At 43.0% G+C, this 18,520-nt stretch overlaps 3 protein-coding genes across 3 annotated transcripts; 2 read left to right on the forward strand and 1 right to left on the reverse strand.

The window, feature by feature from the left end:
• Window positions 1–7,562: 7,562 nt before the first annotated feature.
• On the forward strand, window positions 7,563–10,212 carry LOC111591904 (putative mediator of RNA polymerase II transcription subunit 12; the record flags this gene model as incomplete). Its single annotated transcript, XM_030223697.1, has 5 exons — window positions 7,563–7,733; window positions 7,770–8,074; window positions 8,168–8,408; window positions 8,772–8,910; window positions 9,070–10,212. Coding segments are annotated over 5 exons (1,971 nt in total), but the record flags the coding sequence as incomplete, so codon positions are not given.
• A 1,841-nt stretch (window positions 10,213–12,053) lies between these two features.
• On the reverse strand, window positions 12,054–15,789 carry LOC111591895 (probable cytochrome P450 28c1). The gene is made up of 5 exons (XM_030223698.1): window positions 15,593–15,789; window positions 14,126–14,513; window positions 13,654–14,064; window positions 13,469–13,595; window positions 12,054–12,717 (listed from the first exon to the last, which is right to left on the reverse strand). Exons 1-5 carry the CDS (start codon window positions 15,787–15,789, stop codon window positions 12,281–12,283), a joined length of 1,560 nt encoding a protein of 519 aa, XP_030079558.1. The 3' UTR covers window positions 12,054–12,280.
• A 1,342-nt stretch (window positions 15,790–17,131) lies between these two features.
• On the forward strand, window positions 17,132–18,291 carry LOC111591896 (transmembrane emp24 domain-containing protein 5). The gene is made up of 2 exons (XM_023303804.2): window positions 17,132–17,234; window positions 17,296–18,291. Exons 1-2 carry the CDS (start codon window positions 17,232–17,234, stop codon window positions 18,013–18,015), a joined length of 723 nt encoding a protein of 240 aa, XP_023159572.1. The 5' UTR covers window positions 17,132–17,231; the 3' UTR covers window positions 18,016–18,291.
• Window positions 18,292–18,520: the final 229 nt, after the last annotated feature.

The following is an 18,520-nucleotide window of genomic DNA, read 5'->3' on the forward strand; positions in this document are numbered from 1 at the left end:
GAGTGGGGGGAGGGGGATGTGGGGGGGGGTTGTGAGAGAGAGAAGGGGGAGAGAGCTTTTGTTTATGGCGTAAAACTTGTTGATTTATGATGCTTTTGCTAGATGGCAAGTGTGGGGAGTATAAGCACTTGGAATACCCTGTAAGTAGCTGTAAGTCTTATTTAATGAATACCCTGTAAGTAGCTGTAAGTCTTATTTAATGAATCTTAAACATCTTATTTAATGAATCTTTACGAGGCGTATACACACTTGGAGGTAGCTATAAACTTAAGCATTATTTAATGAGTCCTAAAACTGATTGAGTGACAGATATTACAACGTTTTTTTGTTTCTATAAATGTTTATAGAATTAGAATTAGAATATTCGAATTATACTTACAACTCTTCGCTCTTCCAACACTATTTGATGCCAGCCTTGAAACCTAATGGATACCCTTAGTTAGCTGCCATAATCAAGCTGTCATGAACATTAAGTATATGTAGATAAAGTCGACTTCAATCTAAGATATATACTACATACAAATACTTAGTTTTACTTGCCTTTTAGCTGAAGCTTTCAGTGGAAACTTCGCTAGTTTGTGCTGATTACAGGGCATTCTGACGTCGAGTATTTGTACATGGCCAATGTGACCCTGACTTGGCGTATGCACAAGCTATTGCTGTAAATTGCTCAATTTGTTAATAACAAATAAATAGTTAATAAATGGCAATTAGTAACTCGCAAAATATTGCGAACATGATCGAAAAAAGATTTAATGCAAATCAAAAACGCGCGCGTGCTTGAGTTTTTGATGCGTTTTTAGCCGCTAGCGTTTTGACCGGGCCACACACGGCGAAGAAGAAGATGGCTCTTCAGACTGCAGCGCTGCTGCGGGTGAAAGGCAACAGCAGTGCGCTGTGAAGGACATTTGTAAATGCGCCGATTGACTGATTGAGCGCTTGATTGATGTAATTGGGGCTAGCACAATTTGCATGCTAATTATGAAGAGCGGAGCGAATGATGCCAATGCGTTTGCCACGCATTAAAAGTCCATTAAACATCAACGCATTGGCCAGTTGCCCAATCCATTCAGATTTACATGCCTAGATGCCGCCAATCAATGTGTCTCAAGTTCCAAGCCTCAAATATTATATGAAACTCAAACACGCCCCATAAACGTGTCGTTGCCGCCGCTTTGGCTGCCAATGCTTTATGTATCAATTAGATGGGAAGCGATAAAACGAGGGACAGAGGGAGGAGCAGTCAAACCAACGGCCAACAAAAAAGCCCACCTGACTGACAGCTTATGAGCCCAGCGAGAGGCGTTCGAAGAGTTGAAACGAATTAAGTCGTGAGAATCGCATAGAAGTGTCGCTCAGCGGAACATTAATAGCGGACATTGGCCGGCTTTTATCAATCAATCAATCAATCTAGTAAACAATCAAAAGCAAATCAATCAGTCAGTCAGTGAATTAGTCCATCAATCAACTGTTCACTCAATCAATTTGTTTAGTCGGTCAATTAGTCAATTAATCAGTTGGTCGCCCAAGCAAGCAGTTAATCACTTACTGATTCAGTTAATCAATCTGTTAGTCTAGCTGTCAGTCAGTCAGATGTATATCTGCATAACAGTTAATCAATCAGCAGTTCTGCCACGCAGTCAGCCTGAACAGGTATCAAGCTCATCAGCCAGTTCATCAATTAATTTATCAATCTTACAATCAGCCAATTCATATTTAGTTAATGAGTGAAACAATTAGTAGTTAATTGATCAATCAGTCCATCAATCAACTAGGCTGTCAGTCAGACAGTCCATCAGGTCAGCCAGATAGTCAGTAATGAATCAGAGGGTCAGTTAATCTGTCAATCAATCAAGCGACTAGCTCAGTCAATCAATTTGTTATGTCAGCCAATCAATCAGACAATCAATCAACCGGATCAATTAGTCAATCAATTAATTGGTCAATCTGTTGGTGCTTAGTCTATCAATCAATCAATTCATCAATCAATCAGATCTATTAGTCAATCTGTTGGTCTGTCAATCAGTTGGCATTTAGTCAATCATTCTGTAAATCCATCAGTCAATCAGATCTGTTAGCCAATCTGTCAGTCAATCAATTATTCGTTCAGTCAGCATGCAGTCAATCAATCTGTCAATCCATCAATCAATCAGATCTTTCAGTCAATCTGTCATTCAATCAATTATTCTTTCAGTCAGCATGCAGTCAATCCATCTGCCAATCCATCAATCAATCAGATCTGTTAGCCAATTTGTCAATCGATCTGTTGTTCTGTCATTCAATCAGCATTGAGTGAATCAATCAGTCAATCCATCAATCAATCAGATCAGTTAGTCATTCTGTCAGTCTGTCAATCAGTCAGCAGTCAGTCAGTCATTCTGCTAATCATTCAATCACTCTAATCAGTGAGCCAATCAAGCAGTTAGTCAGTCTCTTGGGTGTTGGTCTCTTGAGGAACCGATCGTTTGACCCTCGCTGGCAATTCCGTTTTCCCCTTTCTTTCATCTTTGTATATTATTATGTTTACGTTTTTATATTGTTTGTTTTGCGCATGTTTGTTTTGTTGTGTTGTGTGTTTTTGGTTTCCTTTTTGTTGCTTTTATTTATTGCTTTCGTCACGAGAGACTTCGGCGAGCATTGTTTTTGTTGCGGCAAGTCTTGACGATTGTTTTAAGCGCGTTGCCGTTGCTACCTTATTGTTGGGCCTGGGATTGGGTTGTAATACCCGAAGACACAATGTCGGATGGCATTAACACGGAAAACACTTAACTATTGATAAATAGCTCAGCAGACAATGCGTGTATATCCAAATCGAGGAGAGTCGGGGCATATTAGTAATCCACATTTGTAATGATTGAAAAGAGTTGAAATTAATCTATTGATCCCAGTTTCTATAGAATACCAATACAGAAGTTGGGCAATGCGACGCCAATGAAACGATCAAAAGCTAGATAAACAAATAATTTGTTTAACACATTTCTGTCCATATCGATTCGTGGGCCAAGGTTAAGCGTTGGGAAAGTGACACTGAGCTGAATGGGGCCAAGAAAGAGGAAGCCAGCTACAGCTGGAAAAATATTTTGATGTGTGGCCCATTGATTGACATTGAAGACGACGTTTTTTCCTCTGAACCATTCGGAAATGAAAAGTGAAAGTATCCAAAATTGATAGCTTAATGAGTGTGTGAATATCTGGCCATGTAAAGCCCCCTTCCGTATTGCAATCTCTTCTCCAATGCTCACGCAGACATAAGATGAATGAAATTTGATCTGCTTTCTGCTCTGCGAGCGGCCAACCAGTTTAGCTTAGTTAATCAAGCATATTTATTTGACTGTCATTGGCATATATTGCCAATGGCAAATAATTGCAAACGCCTCTGGGCATGGCACCACTATTCGACACACCCATGTATCCATGAATGATTGACACCCGTCAATAGATGAAACTTTGCTCAACTTTTACGCTAAATTTGCTTTTACCTCAAGAGCTGCCCTGGCACTAGCTCGGCAGACACTAGCTGCAGACATTTCTTGAAATTTATTGATGTTTATATATAAACAAATGCAGCCTCGTTTCAGAAATCATTAAGATCTCTTGGATAAGCACGTTAAATAAGAAAAGACTGAATCATCCACTATCTTACAGCTATTATCGCCAAGCGTTATGCGTGCATGTTGCAGCTTTAACTGTTTTTCAGCCATTAACGACGATTATACATTGGGCTCAACTAGTCCCATTCCTTGTTGATCTTTTTGAGCATATTTAGTCCGAAAATACTCTCTGAGCAAACATCTTTTTGCCAAACTCATCGAACTACTATATTTTCATTATTATTGATTATTATCGAAAGCAGCTAAATTATATATAAATAAAAACATAAGCTATCTAAACTATAGAGATACTCTTCCAATTTCCATGTTGATCTTTTTGAGCATATTTATCCGAAAATATCTCTCTGAGCAGCTGACTTTTTGTCAAACTTATCGATCTTCTAGAGACTATGTAGCTCAAGTATTTTTTATTATTATCGATTATTATCGCTAGCACTTAAAATATCTATAATTAATAACATGAGCTATCTAAACTTTAGAGATAATATTCCTATTTCTTTTTGATAATTTTGACAATTCGAAAATATATCCCCGTGTAGCTGACTTTTTATCGATCTACGATAAAGAATGGAGCTCAAATTTCTAAGGCAACATTTTCATATTCCTGCGGAATTTTTGCTTTTCTTTTTCCTGAAATGCAACTTTGTCAAAGAAAACTAAACATTTGCCACAAGCGAATCATAGATGAAAGTAAAGTTTTTAAAGTAAAGCCAAAAGCTCTTTTTGTAATATAAAAACTTAATAATAAAAAAAGAGCACCGACTGTTTACTATTCGCTCTTCTTTTATAAAATTTAATTTTATAATATTTTATAATAATTTTATAAAGGAGCATTTGCGCATGGTTTTCCAGCTTGCACATGGCAAACTAAACGAAGCGATCCGATAAGTCTAAGGGGGATATTCTCATTAGTCTGTTGCCACTACTTCTGTCTCCTCTAAAGTCTTTTACAATTTTTTGATTTGTCACGCCTCAAAGAACCACTTTTAGGTCTAACTCTAGAGGAAGTTAACTTGAAGTGGACCTGTTAAAGCTCTAAAATTGCATTATATATTAACTTTTGCTATTTGCCACGCCCTCAATAGCAATAGATAAATATAAAGGGTGTTTTATTTAGAGGCTTACAACTTTCAGCTGGCAACACAACTCAATTTGGAAGCCGATTCAACAACTGACAGTTGCTTTTTGTTGAGTTGGACTTGCCATTTTATATTATTAGAATATAATGCACACTTTGCAGATCAAAATGAAGCCTATGTGAGGTTGAATGGGAGGATAAGCTGCTGTCATAGATGGAGTCATAGGTCTTCAAAAACAATGATGGTCATGATTAGGCTGATTGCAAAAATTGATATTCTAAATTGTGAGGCCAAAATATTTAAAAAAATATATAATAAATATTTAAAAAATATTTAAACATTAATGTCAGAAAATGTCCTGTACTATAAAACTCATGTCACTGATATTTAAAATACATTTATTTATTTTATTATGACTTAAACTTATGTAGCTCTAAAAAAACAGCCAAAATATATAAGCTTTAATCAGAAAACATGGCCTAAATGGCAAGTCTTTAGTTGGCTATTTCCTCTATGCTTTTAATGTGCATAATATTTCTCGACTTGCCACGCCCCTAGGGAGTATTTTAAAAAAGGAAACCTTCACATTTTAAGCCTTGAGAGAGCGCTGGCTTTACCGACTCGGCATATTGTTCTGCTCAGACATATATGTGCTCTAGGGTGTCTGCCACGCCTACTACCGCCTAAAGTCCCATTCTGAATGGGCTCAGATTCTCTAAAAATAGAATCGATGTCTCTATTCATCTTTGCTGCGGTTTTTCGAGCTGGGAAACGCCAAGAAAGTTTTACAAAAAATATTTTTAAAAATTGTATAATTTGTTTTTATTTATTTGATCGGCAGATTAATGATTAGTGAAGATGTCCAAGAAATGAATATTAATTAAAATTAATTAAATTATTACTGCTGCTGCTGCTGTTGCTGCTGCGGGTGCCTATTTATGATCTATTAGATAATGCTCGGGCCTGTGCCAAATGCATGGCATATGAAGCTTCTTCATAAATATTTATATATGATAGACTGAAGAGTGTGTGGCCCAGAGGGCACAGAAGGCACACCCAGCGAACTGGATATGGCTATGGCTATGGTTGGGGCTATCGTCGATAGATAGACTCGTATGCATCGATATCACTTCCCTAATGAGCCGACACGTTTATTAGCACATAATTAATGGGCTGGCATTAAGAGCTGACTACTATAACTCTCAATTTCTGTTCCATCCATGGCTCCAGCGGGCCAAACCCTTTTTGCTGCTAATGATATAATAATTTTTTCGCCATTGTTGGGCAATGACAGAAAACTTTAGCAAATATTTTCGAAAGACGCAATCAGAGTAGATGAGCCATATGCATATGGATATACGCATAGCCAGAGGCAAACCTATGCAGGTAAATACCCTGTAAAATAATGTGGACTGCATAGATGTGTTCGAGTTCAATATTAAGATCGATAACTCTCGATAGCTATTAAACAATCTACAGATAAAGTCATAAGATATGGCCCAATCTGTACAGGTTCGAGTTCAATATTAAGTTCGATAACTATCGATAGCTATTAAACAATCTACAGATAAAGTCATAATCTGTCGATGCTTTAGATGTGGTCCAATCTGTACAGGTTCGAGTTCAATGTTAATATCGATAAGTATCGATAGCTATTAAACTATCTACAGATAATAGTATCGATGCTTTCTAAGTCTTCTAATTGTATCATTAATACTCGATACTTGATCCGTATACTTTAATATATTATTGGTACATGGACTGGCACTATGTGAAATCGGAATCGATAAAATATCGATAACACTGGCAAACATAATAGTCAGTGATGACTAGATGCTTCCATAGACACTCAGCATGTGCATGTCGAACGTGTTATCGATAGCTTGTATAGCCGATAATTATCGATCACAGCGAAAACTGCTTAAATTACAAAGCAACTTTTGATCTTTTATGGAATTTTCCATTCAGTTCTCTCTGGCAGGGCTACCCCATCGAAATGCCACAAAGAAATTGCCACGAAAATTGATATTTGATAAATGGAAACTGGAGTTACATGTATTATATTTTTTAACTGATGATGCAACCCCAACACCCAAAGAGAGAACCTGACGCATGAGGTCTTGTTGTTGCTCGCGTTGTAGGCATTAATAAAACAACATCCGCAGACGGCGTAGATCCGCGGAATTGGCATAGTGTCGAATTTCTGGGCATTACGAATGAAATATTTGTAATAACTCAATAAACAATTTGCATTTTAAGCGCGCCATGGTGAGAGAGAGCGCGAGAGCTGCAAGCGCTGCGAATGGAAAGTGAGAGTGCGAGAGAGAGAGAGAGGCTGATAAAGATAAAAGTTGAAACGCAGCTGCCAAAAATGTTGCGCAGGCGCCGTTGAATTAATGAAAGGCCAGCGCGACTGTTTGGGCCATGGCACTGGGATGGCACCAAAGCGACACACTCGCACACACACACACACACGCACGCAGAGCCATCTCAGTGGAGACTGCAGCAAATGCCGAACTAATGCGCGCCCTTGTATAAAACGCGTAGCCGGGTCAAGCTGGGCCATCATTGAACGGTTGGACATCGAGGGCTTAAGCACGACCAACGTGAAGATGAATGTAAGTGCAACAGTAACAGTAACAGCAACAGCGACAGCTGCAACAATTAGCTACGGCAACAAGTGCAAGTGTCAAAATCGATTCAAAATCAAAATCAAACGAAAAACTCAAAACTCAAACTCAAACTGAAACTGAAACTGAAAAAAACTCATGCAATAAAAATAAAGGACTAAAAAGTGTTTTCCACAAATCATTTTCTATATCCTCAATATGGTTTTTTTTAATGTGCCAATTTTTTTTCTGTTTTGTGATCTTTAAAGTTCATTGGCGCTCTGTTGGCGCTACTCGCCTGCTCGCTATGCGCTGCGGATTTGGCGCTGAAGCAACCGAATCGCTTCGAGGAGAGCAGCTACGGCAATTCGCGCTATCAGATCTTTGAGGTGCACAATCATTATCAGGGCAAGGGCCACGCCTACTTGCCACCCGCACAGACCAGCCACGAGGAGATACACATACATCAGCAGGCGCAGCCGCAGCAGCAACATGTTGTCCCTGGCAACGATGACAATTTGGATGTCTCATTTCTGAGCTTTGCCGATGATGGTCGAGTGCAGCCATTGCCTGTGGCACAGCCGCTGCCCATTGGGGCAGCGCCTGGGTCCGTTCCGGTGCCGTTTCCCTCCAACTATCAGCATGACTTTCAGCGCAAGCAGGCGCCACAGCCAGCTGTTGCCTATAGATCGCAAGCCTATTTGCCACCCACTGTTGCCACGCCCAACTTGCAGCTGCAGCAACAGCAGCAGCAGCAGCAGCAGCAGGCATATCAGTCGCCAGTGACCACCAGCACTGCATCACAGGCATTCACAGAGTCAGCGCCCAGCTATCAGGCGCCTGACTACTTGCCGCCCACCGCCAGCAGCTTAGAGCAGCAGCAGCAACAGCAACAACAAGAGCAGCAACAGTTGCTGCAGCAGCAACAATCACAACTTGTCTCCAAGCCTGTCTTTAGCTCCAATGATTATCTGCCACCCACAACAGCAGCAGCAACAGCTGCTTCTATTGTCAGCTACCCACAGCAGCAGCAATTGCAACAGCAACAGCAGCAGCAGCAGCTGCAACAGCTGCCCCAGCAGCAACAGGTCTATCGCGCACCGTCTTATTTGCCACCGAGCAGCAGCAGCGTTAGCAACATCATTGAAAGCAGCAGCAGTAGCGGCAGCAGCATTGCTAGCGGCAGTGGCAGCAGCAGCAGCAGCATTGCCAGCGGCAGCAGCAGCATTGTTGGCAGCAACTCGCTTCAATCAAACTATCAAGCATCTGGTTATCTGCCACCTGGCTATGAGTTTGCTAATCCCGAAATTGCGTCCCAGCAACAGCAACAGCTCCAGCAACTGCCACAGCAACTGCCACAGCAACTGCCACAGCAACTGCCACAGCAACTGCCACAGCAACAGCCACAGCAACTGCCACAGCAACTGCCACAGCAACTGCCACAGCAACTGCCGCAAGCAACACTGCCTCAGGCAGTCGCACCAGCAGCTGATTATCGTGCTCCTGGCTACTTGCCACCTGGCTATGATTTCGACAATCCCGACCATCTGCCGTTGGATCAAATTATTGAGCAACCCCAGTTGCCGGCGGTGCAGCCAACAGCAACTGTTGGTGAGTATCGGGCGCAAGACTATTTGCCGCCCAGCTACGATGTGGTCAAGTCTCAGACGGTTGCGCAAGCACATCAAACGAACATCATATATCCGGCGCCACAGCAGCAGCAGCAGCAACAACAATTGCAGGTACAGCAGCAGCAGCAGCAGCAGCAGCAGCAGCAGCAGCAGCAACTCAACCATCCTGGCGCTCTGCCAGAGGGTTATGAGTTTAGTAAGCCCGAAAACTTTGAGGCCGCCATTGCTGAGCTGCACAGTCTGCAAACGCAAACCAAGTTGCTTAAGCAGCAGCAGCAGCAACAGCAGCAACTGCAGCTGCAACAACAGCAGCAGCAACAACAGCAATTGACACTGCAGCAGCAGCAACAGCGTTCAGCTGGCTCCAATATCATTTATGGAGTGCCCAAGCAGCAACAGGTAAGGACAACAGCAACTGCCACAGCAACAACAACAGCACTGAGAGCAACTGCTGTTGCTACGCCCGCAGTGGTTGCCGCACCGCTGCCCGCACCGCCCACACAGCACACACACATTCATGCGCTGCGCAGCTATATGAACACCGTGCAGCCCTACGCACGCTACGGCCAGCCACAGCAGCAGCAGCTGCTGCAGCAGCGTGTGCAACAGCAGCAATTCGTTGAAGTGGCGCCCATGCATCGAGAGCAATCGAAGCGGCCGCGTTTCTATGCGCCGGCCATGTCCTACGCACGCAATGCGCTGCCCACGCAGTACCACCAACACCATCACATATATCACGCGCAACGCCAGCAACAACAACAGCAGCAACCGTTGCCGCTGCAGCTGCAACTGCCACGGCCCGTGCTTAATCTGCAGGCGCAGCAGTCGCTGCAAAAGTTCATGCCACGCGAAATGCAGTTGGCCGTCAATGTGGCCGTTGCGGCCGCCGGGCCCGTTGCGCGTGGCAGCTCCAAGGTGCGCACCGTACAAATAGTCAAGCAGCATGCGGTGCGCACCTTCAAGGTGCTGGAAACGTTGGATGCTGCTGGCGTCAAGACCATCAAGATCTTGGGCACCAGCAACGAGCAGCCACGCGGCCACCATCACATTGTCAAGGTGGTGACACAGGATGCCAACAATGTGGAGAGCCATGTGCAGACGGTCAAGATCTACGACGATCAGCAGGAGTATCAACAGCAACAGCTGCCCACGGGTGCGCCTCGCGGCTATTTGCCGCCAACTGTGGCAAGGCCGCGCGCACGCATTGTGCGCCAAACGCGGCCGCTGCGCCTGCTGCCTGTGCCCAGACGTTGAGTCCACTCCCACACACACACACACACACACACACATACACATATCAACACTCAGACTCGTAGCACTGATTAGTTTAATTCCATCAAAGCGTTTCGAATTTGTTGGCGGCTCGCGCGCTGTTTAAAACGCGCGCGAGTTTCATCTTTCAATATAATTTCTATTTTTTTTCGAATCCAGCTTAACAATTTGTTAACTAATAAATTTATCTATCTTATCTATGTACATAAATTGTTGTTTGTCTTATCGATATTTATCGGTTTTGAATAGTAGATGTGACTGATTGACTGACTTTTGGTTGACTAACTCCTGAAACTGAATGATTGACTGATTGAACTAACCGATTGACTGGTTGAATGATTGATTGACTTCTGGTTGACTAACTTTTTGACTGATTGATTGACTAATGGACTGACTGATTGACTGACTGACTGTTTGATTGATTGACTGACTGATTAACTGACTGATATACTGACTGATTGACTGACTGACTGATTGATTGGTCGATAGGTTGACTTCTGGTAATCTAACTTTCTAACGATTGACTGATTGACTGACTGACTGGTTGGCTGGTTGGTGGATTGATTGATCGCTAGTTGATTCATTATCGGACTGATTGACTGACTGATTGTCTGACTGATTGACTGACTGACTGACTGACTGACTGATTGACTGACTGACTGACTGACTGACTGACTGATTGACTTATTGACTGATTGACTGACTGACTGACTGGTTGATTGACTGACTGACTGACTGACTGACTGATTGACTGATTGATTGACTGACTGACTGACTGACTGACTGACTGATTGACTGATTGACTGATTGACTGATTGACTGACTGACTGATTGATTGACTGACTGATTGACTGATTGATTGACTGACTGACTGACTGACTGACTGACTGATTGACTGATTGACTGATTGACTGATTGACTGACTGACTGATTGACTGACTGACTGATTGACTGACTGACTGATTGACTTATTGACTGACTGACTGACTGATTGACTGACTGATTGACTGATTGACTGATTGACTGACTGACTGATTGATTGACTGGTTGACTGACTGACCAGCTGGCGGACTAATTGATTGGCTTTCAGATAGTAACTAATTGATTGAGTAACAAATAGATTGAACGATTTACTGGCTGACTAACCATCGTAATGCTCGCCTCAGTTCGTCTCATATGCATATATTTGCACCTCTTTAAACCGAATTCATAGGTATTCCAATCAAGCCAGCTTATGTTGCGCATTGCTGACCTTCGCCGCATTTTATGTGGTTTCGTTTTATAGACTTTAAATATTTATCTATAAATTAGCTGACACAACAGCGGCTTAGCAACAGGCTTTAGAGAAAGTCACAATCGGAGATATGCAAATTGATTAGTTGGCGACGCTTTGTTGGGCTATGAAAATTCAATGAAAAACCCACAAACCCAAGCACAACAATGGAAAAGTCCAACAAATACCAATCAAATCATAGTTAAAGACAGTTTGAGTGAGCTCAATCAAAGCGCAGTCATACAACTGATTGATCAGTGCCTGATCTGCCTTCGTCACTGGGCCTCACTCTCATTCTGCTTAGCTCAATTGCTCAACGGTTATCAACAGCAACAGATGTGGCCGTGTGACATAACCGAGTGACACACACACACACAATTGGGCTACACCCAGTCCCAGTCGCCAGTGCCTAGTCAATGGGCCAATGTCATCGGGTGACGGCTTTATTTATCTATTTCTCAAATATTTTGCCTTTTATTTGTTCATTTATTTTGCTTTTCCTTTCTTTCTATTTGCACTGTGAACACATTTGGGATATGGGATTTTTTTGATGTCTTTTACTGTCTTTACTAGTCGGGAGTGCTTGACTGTGAAATACTTTGCGCTTTATTAACATTCTAGCTGGGATCTAAAATCTGATACTCACACATTCGACTCAAGCTTCTTTGAGGGATTTGTAATTGCTCAAAATTTAAAATTAAATTTGATTTCTCAAGTTCAAGATCACTTACAGATGGATCTAAGCACTTGCCACGTTTTATTGAAATAAATATTCAAGGGCTACGCCAAGCTCGTCACGCTTCACTCACAGTTTGCGTCTCTTAAAGTCCAGCCAAATGCCGCCCTTGTGGGCGCCCACAAAGATATAGGGATCCAGCTCGATGCCATCAAGGGTACGCACATTGACGTGCACCTCGTAGCGCTTAACTATTGAGGCCAACGCGGCTTTGGTTTGGGTGAGGCCCAGGCGTATGCCCACACACTGACGCGGCCCGTTGCCAAAGCCCAGAAAAACGCCCAGCTGCTGGAAACGTTTGAGACCGCCATTGAGGAAGCGCTCGGGTCGGAATAGTTGAGGCTCTGGATAAAAGTTGGGATCGTGATGCAGTCCATAAATGGGTATCATTACATTATCGCCTGGCAGCATTTGCAGCGGATCGCTAGCATGGCTGCCATGGAAGGTGTAGGCCTCGGTGCAGGTCTTCGATGCCCAGCCGCCAGCTGGATAGATGCGAAGCGTCTCTGTGGAATGTCAAATAAAGATAATCCTTAAGAATCCTTACAGGCAACAAGGAAAGAAGAGGAAAGCATGAGTGAGCTAAAGCATCTATGCATTGTTGGTAAAACGTTTACGAATGCGGCTCAAAAGAGAATTAAAAATTAAAAAAGCGAATGTGCGATAATAGAAAAGGAAGGGGAAAATGGAGGCACTAAAGAGGTTGAGATGAGTGAGAAGAAGTTAAGGAATGAGTCGAAAAGGAACAAGAAAGACAGATAAAGAGAGAGGTACAAATAGATGAAAGAGGTACACAGAAAGAGAATGAAACAGATAAAGAGAGAGGTACAGATAGATGAAAGAGAAAGGTACAGTGAGGACAAATAGGTACAAAGTGAGAGGGAGACAGATAAAGGGAGAGGTACAAATAGATGAAAGAGAAAGAAACAGATAAAGAGAGAGGTACAGATAGACGAAAGAGGTACAGAGAGTGTGAAAGAGAGATAAGAGAGGTACAGAGAGTGTGTGAGAGAGATAGACAGATAAAGAGAGAGGTACAGTTAGAAGAAAGAGAGAGGTACAGAGAGGACAAATAGGTACAAAGTGAGAGGAAGACAGATAAAGAGAGACGAACAGATAGAAGAGAGAGGCACAAGTAGAGAGAGAGAGAGGGACTGTTAAAGAGATAAGGTTGCATTTGCTTCGATACACATATTTGGAAAGCTATTGCAGATAATTGAATATTATCTCAAACATATATCTATTTATTGAACCCACCATTTAGACAGGCACTCAAATAGGGTAGCTCACTCAGCAACTCAAAATGGGGCAGCAGTTGATCTTTCGCGGAGGCTTTCGCCAGCTCTAGAAACAGTTGCTGCTGGCACTCCGGATACCTGGCAAGCTGTACACGGACAAGTCTTAGATTAGCCGAAGGTAGCTACTTAGCTAACGCAATTCACCAATAGCAGACAATGGGCAATGGTCGAGGATGTGGTGTCCAGGCCGTCGAACATGAAAGTCATCGCATGGGATGTAAGCTGATCTTCGGTGAGTTGATGCTGCAGCTGCAAGTCCAGCAGATGGTTGATGAAATCGTTGCGCTCCTGTCGCCGACAACGCCTCAGATGGAAGGACTGCCGCACCAGATCGCCAAAGAAGCGTTCATATGAGGGCGGCACGATCTTGGGCCGCAGTCGTCGCGGCAGCCGCGGAAAGAGTCCGTTCAGAGCACCTGCCAGAGCCAGGCGATAATTATCCTCCGACATTTCTCTATTGTGCTGCGCCACGGGCAATGGGTTAGCCGTAAAGCTGCGTGCCTTGATGCCCAAGACGCAGTCGAAGAGATTCTCGCTGGTAAAGCGCAATCCCAGCTGGAAAATAAAAAGATAGAGCATATCTAGAAATCAAGAACTTTTCTTCAACATTACTTACATCAGTGCCATCGAAGGGCTGGCCGCTCTTTGACTGCTCCTCGATGTAATCGCAGAGTTGCCCACAGATCTGCTGCATATTACAGTAGGCATTACGTATACGCCCGCTGGTCAAAAGGGGCGAGAAGATACCACGCTGCTGGCGCCACTCGTCCCCGTCCAGTACAAAGGGATTGCAGGCGATGAAAGGATCCTTGCGTGTGTCCACCATCCGCGAAGCATCGTTGTTTTCGAAGCAGCGAAAAGCACTCACCAACACCTCGTTGATCAGCTTCGGCTCCAGCAACAGCAGCTTCGGCGCTCTCATCAGATAGGCGCCCACATAGCTGTGCGTCGAGCGATACTGCCTGCAATAAGTAGGCTTAGACCATACTGATTTATAAAGGAAGAGAAAGAGGAGGAAGAGGAAGAGGAAGAGGAAGAGGAAGAGGAAGAGGAAGAGGAAGAGGAAGGGGAAGAGGAAGAGGAAGAGAAGAGGAAGAGGAAGAGGAGAGGAAGAGGAAGAGGAAGAGGAAGAGGAAGAGGAAGAGGAAGAGGAAGAGGAAGAGGAAGAGGAAGAGGAAGAGGAAGAGGAAGAGGAAGAGGAAGAGGAAGAGGAAGAGGAAGAGGAAGAGGAAGAGGAAGAGGAAGAGGAAGAGGAAGAGGAAGAGGAAGAGGAAGAGGAAGAGGAAGAGGAAGAGGAAGAGGAAGAGGAAGAGGAAGAGGAAGAGGAAGAGGAAGAGGAAGAGGAAGAGGAAGAGGAAGAGGAAGAGGAAGAGGAAGAGGAAGAGGAAGAGGAAGAGGAAGAGGAAGAGGAAGAGGAAGAGGAAGAGGAAGAGGAAGAGGAAGAGGAAGAGGAAGAGGAAGAGGAAGAGGAAGAGGAAGAGGAAGAGGAAGAGGAAGAGGAAGAGGAAGAGGAAGAGGAAGAGGAAGAGGAAGAGGAAGAGGAAGAGGAAGAGGAAGAGGAAGAGGAAGAGGAAGAGGAAGAGGAAGAGGAAGAGGAAGAGGAAGAGGAAGAGGAAGAGGAAGAGGAAGAGGAAGAGGAAGAGGAAGAGGAAGAGGAAGAGGAAGAGGAAGAGGAAGAGGAAGAGGAAGAGGAAGAGGAAGAGGAAGAGGAAGAGGAAGAGCTTCCTCTTCCTCTTCCTCTTCCTCTTCCCTTCCTCTTCCTCTCCTCTTCACTCTCCTCGTCCTCTTCCTCTACTCTTCCTCTTCCTTTCCTCTTCCTCTTCCTCTTCCTCGTCCTCTTCCTCGTCCTCTTCCTCTTCCTCTCTCTTACTCGTCCTCTTCCTCTTCCTCTTCCTCTTCCTCTTAATCTTCCTCTCCCTCGTCCTCTTCCTCTTCCTCTTCCTCTTACCTCTTCTCTCCTCTATCCTCTTCCTCTTCCGCCTTCCTCTTCCTCTTCCTCTTCCTCTTACTCTCCTCTTTCTCTTCCTCTTCCTCTATCCTCTTCCTCTTAAGCGTGCCCAATTATCTCTTCATATTTACTCACTCAACCACTATAACGATCTCGCGCATATCGTTCAGAAAATGCCGCCGCGGCCACACCATGTTAGGGAAAGATCCGAGTAGAGGCAGGGCATACGGCTCCCAAACTCCACGCCGGCGCCAGTATCCCAAGTTCCATGCTAGGAACACGAACAGCGTCACAAACAATGCGATAAGGGTCAGCAGCAGAGCGTGCAACATGGCGGCTGTGACTCCGGACAAGCGTTGAGCGGCAACTGACTCCACAATAGAATCGAGCTGCATTCGGTTGGGAGTACGGTGTACACGCCTCCTGACAACACACAATTAGCCAGCATTCAATGGGCAGTCGTAACATTGCGCTGCGTCGTGTTACGCAACTGAACACGACAATTTCCTTGATTGATTGACGTTGCGAAATTGGAAGATTTTCATTATCAAATTAGATGCTAAGTGTACTGTTAAGTGTATGCGTGCGCGTGTGTGCCGCACGTGCCAATGGATTAGTTCTCAAACCATTCATTCAGTAAGCAAATATTTGATAGTTCTCCTATAATCAAAACTAGCCGAGTTAAGGCTATTTCTGTAACCGTTCGATCTTTGTTCTCATAGCAAATATTGTTTTGGTGGTAATAAAAATAGTTATTTCGTTCCATTAACATTCTAAAAATATTTACTTTCTTTTTTAGCCAGTGAAAGCATTGATATTTTCTTTCTTGAGCTTTGAATCAGCTTATTGTGAATAAATTTCGCTGCGCTTTTTATTATCAATTAATCATCATAAATAGTTTGAGAGGCTGTGAATAATACTTGTTTGGCTAAACAGGGAGCTGAACACATTAATCACAAGTCTGGCACAGCCGCAACTAATTGGTAATGTTCAAGAAGGTCAGTTATAAAAACATTCCCATTTCACCTTTGCGCCGGCGACATTGACATTGTTATCCGAGACGTAACCAATCGACCGATTAACTGGAGATCCGGAATCTACATTTAGTGTATTACATATCTGTTTTACAGCTTGCGATTGGAGGTATTTTCATCTGACCGCAGGGAGTAAATTATTTTGATACCCGTAGCACGCAACAGCTGAGCAAGTAATTGGCTTTTAATAGATAACTGGCTGAAAGTGTTCAATCGGAATACTATTATACTGACAAATAAAACCCCAATTAAATAACACACAATTCAATTTCATTCGCAAATATTTTACTTGACAACTAATACTTACAATTCTTTAAATTAACTTTAACAAGCGTATAAATAATTTAATGATAGCAAATATTTATTCCATATGATAATGAAACGAATAACTATATATATACATATGTATGTATGTATTCTAACTCATATTAGGAACTTTTGAATATCCCCGCTATTTAACAATTTGCCAGCCCTTAAAAGCTAACGCCATCTATTGGCGTTACTCATACACACTAACGAAACGATATGTTGTTGCAATTCTAATTTATCGCATTAAAACATCGAAACATCTATGCGCTGCGCAACATATCGATAAGACTTGGAATGCAATTCCTTTGTGTATGCAATCGATGTGCGATATATTTAAAAATAGTATCAACATTCATTGTGGGGTATATCGCCATTTTTAGGCACACCGACGCGTTTCGCATTCAATTAACAATCACATATAAAAGGTTGACATGGTATGTAATATTACTAAATGATATTATATACACTCTATAAAAAGCATTTGTTATGCTGCAGCTGAAAACTAACTGCCTTGGCTCATGGCTTGGCCTTGTGGTGGCTTCGATGCTTTGGCCAGCGGCCCTCATCAACGGCTATGACAAAGAAATGACCGTATATGTGGACGCCGGCAAGAAAGAGTGCCTGTACCACAGCGTTAAGATGGGCGAGATAATCGATTTCGAATACCAGGTAATTGATGGCGGTCACGGTGATCTGGATATTAGCTTTGCGCTCCTCGATCCCATCGGTCTGGTCATTGTGAGCGATTACAAGAAGCCGGAGAATATGCACCAGCATGAGGTGCAAAAGGAGGGCGACTATCGATTCTGCTTCGATAATAGCTTCAGCATGTTCAATCGCAAAACTGTCTTCTTTGAATTGATAGTGGAACGCGAAGGCGATCAAAATCATGGCGACGACCAATGGAAGGACGTCAACGAACTAACGGGCTTAACGCCCGACGAATATTACGAGATGAAGGTGCAGGACATCATGGACTTCATTGGCCGTATACGCATGCAGCTGACTAAGGCACGTCAGCTGCAGGATGTGCTGCGTTCCCACGAGGCGCGCGATCGTAACCTGGCCGAAGCCAACTTCCAAAAGGTAAACAACTGGTCCCTGCTGCAGATCACGGCCATGATCGGCGTTGGACTCATCCAGGTATTCATGCTGCGCAGTATATTCGAGACACACGGTCGAATGCATCAATTGTGGCGCAAATTAGGCATTTGATGAGAACAACCACTAATCCAGTGTATCGTTTACCAAAGAGTTGTTTGCATTTAATTATTTACCAAGTATAAGATGCAAATTGTTAAATATTAGTCACAAACTCCTTATCAGTGTCAACAACATAGTTACTAGCATTAATTAGGTTTTGTGTGTAAGCGCGTGTGTGTGTAGGAAGGTGTGTGCATTTATTATACAAAAGCAATTGTAATATAAGTTTAGTAATTGGGCTAGTCCTGAACGATCTTTAACAAATAAAGCGTTGATGTAGAAGAATAACAAATATTGTGTTTCCATTTTTAACTGGAATAGGTATTTACATACATATATTATTCCAATCGGAAAAAAATAAACAAGTTCAGGAATTGGACTTACGCATAAATTGAATTTTCCCTAAATTAAATGTTATCCTGCTTCCAATCATTTTAAAAGTTAAGCTTTCAGCAATTTAGATTTTCCAGTCGATTCGAGTATATTTCAATTTGGTGCCTCCCATTTCAAGTTCTTT

Source organism: Drosophila hydei, unplaced genomic scaffold (assembly GCF_003285905.1).
Source record: "Drosophila hydei strain 15085-1641.00,03,60 unplaced genomic scaffold, DhydRS2 tig00000250-arrow-arrow-pilon, whole genome shotgun sequence".
Lineage (NCBI taxonomy): Eukaryota > Metazoa > Arthropoda > Insecta > Diptera > Drosophilidae > Drosophila > Drosophila hydei.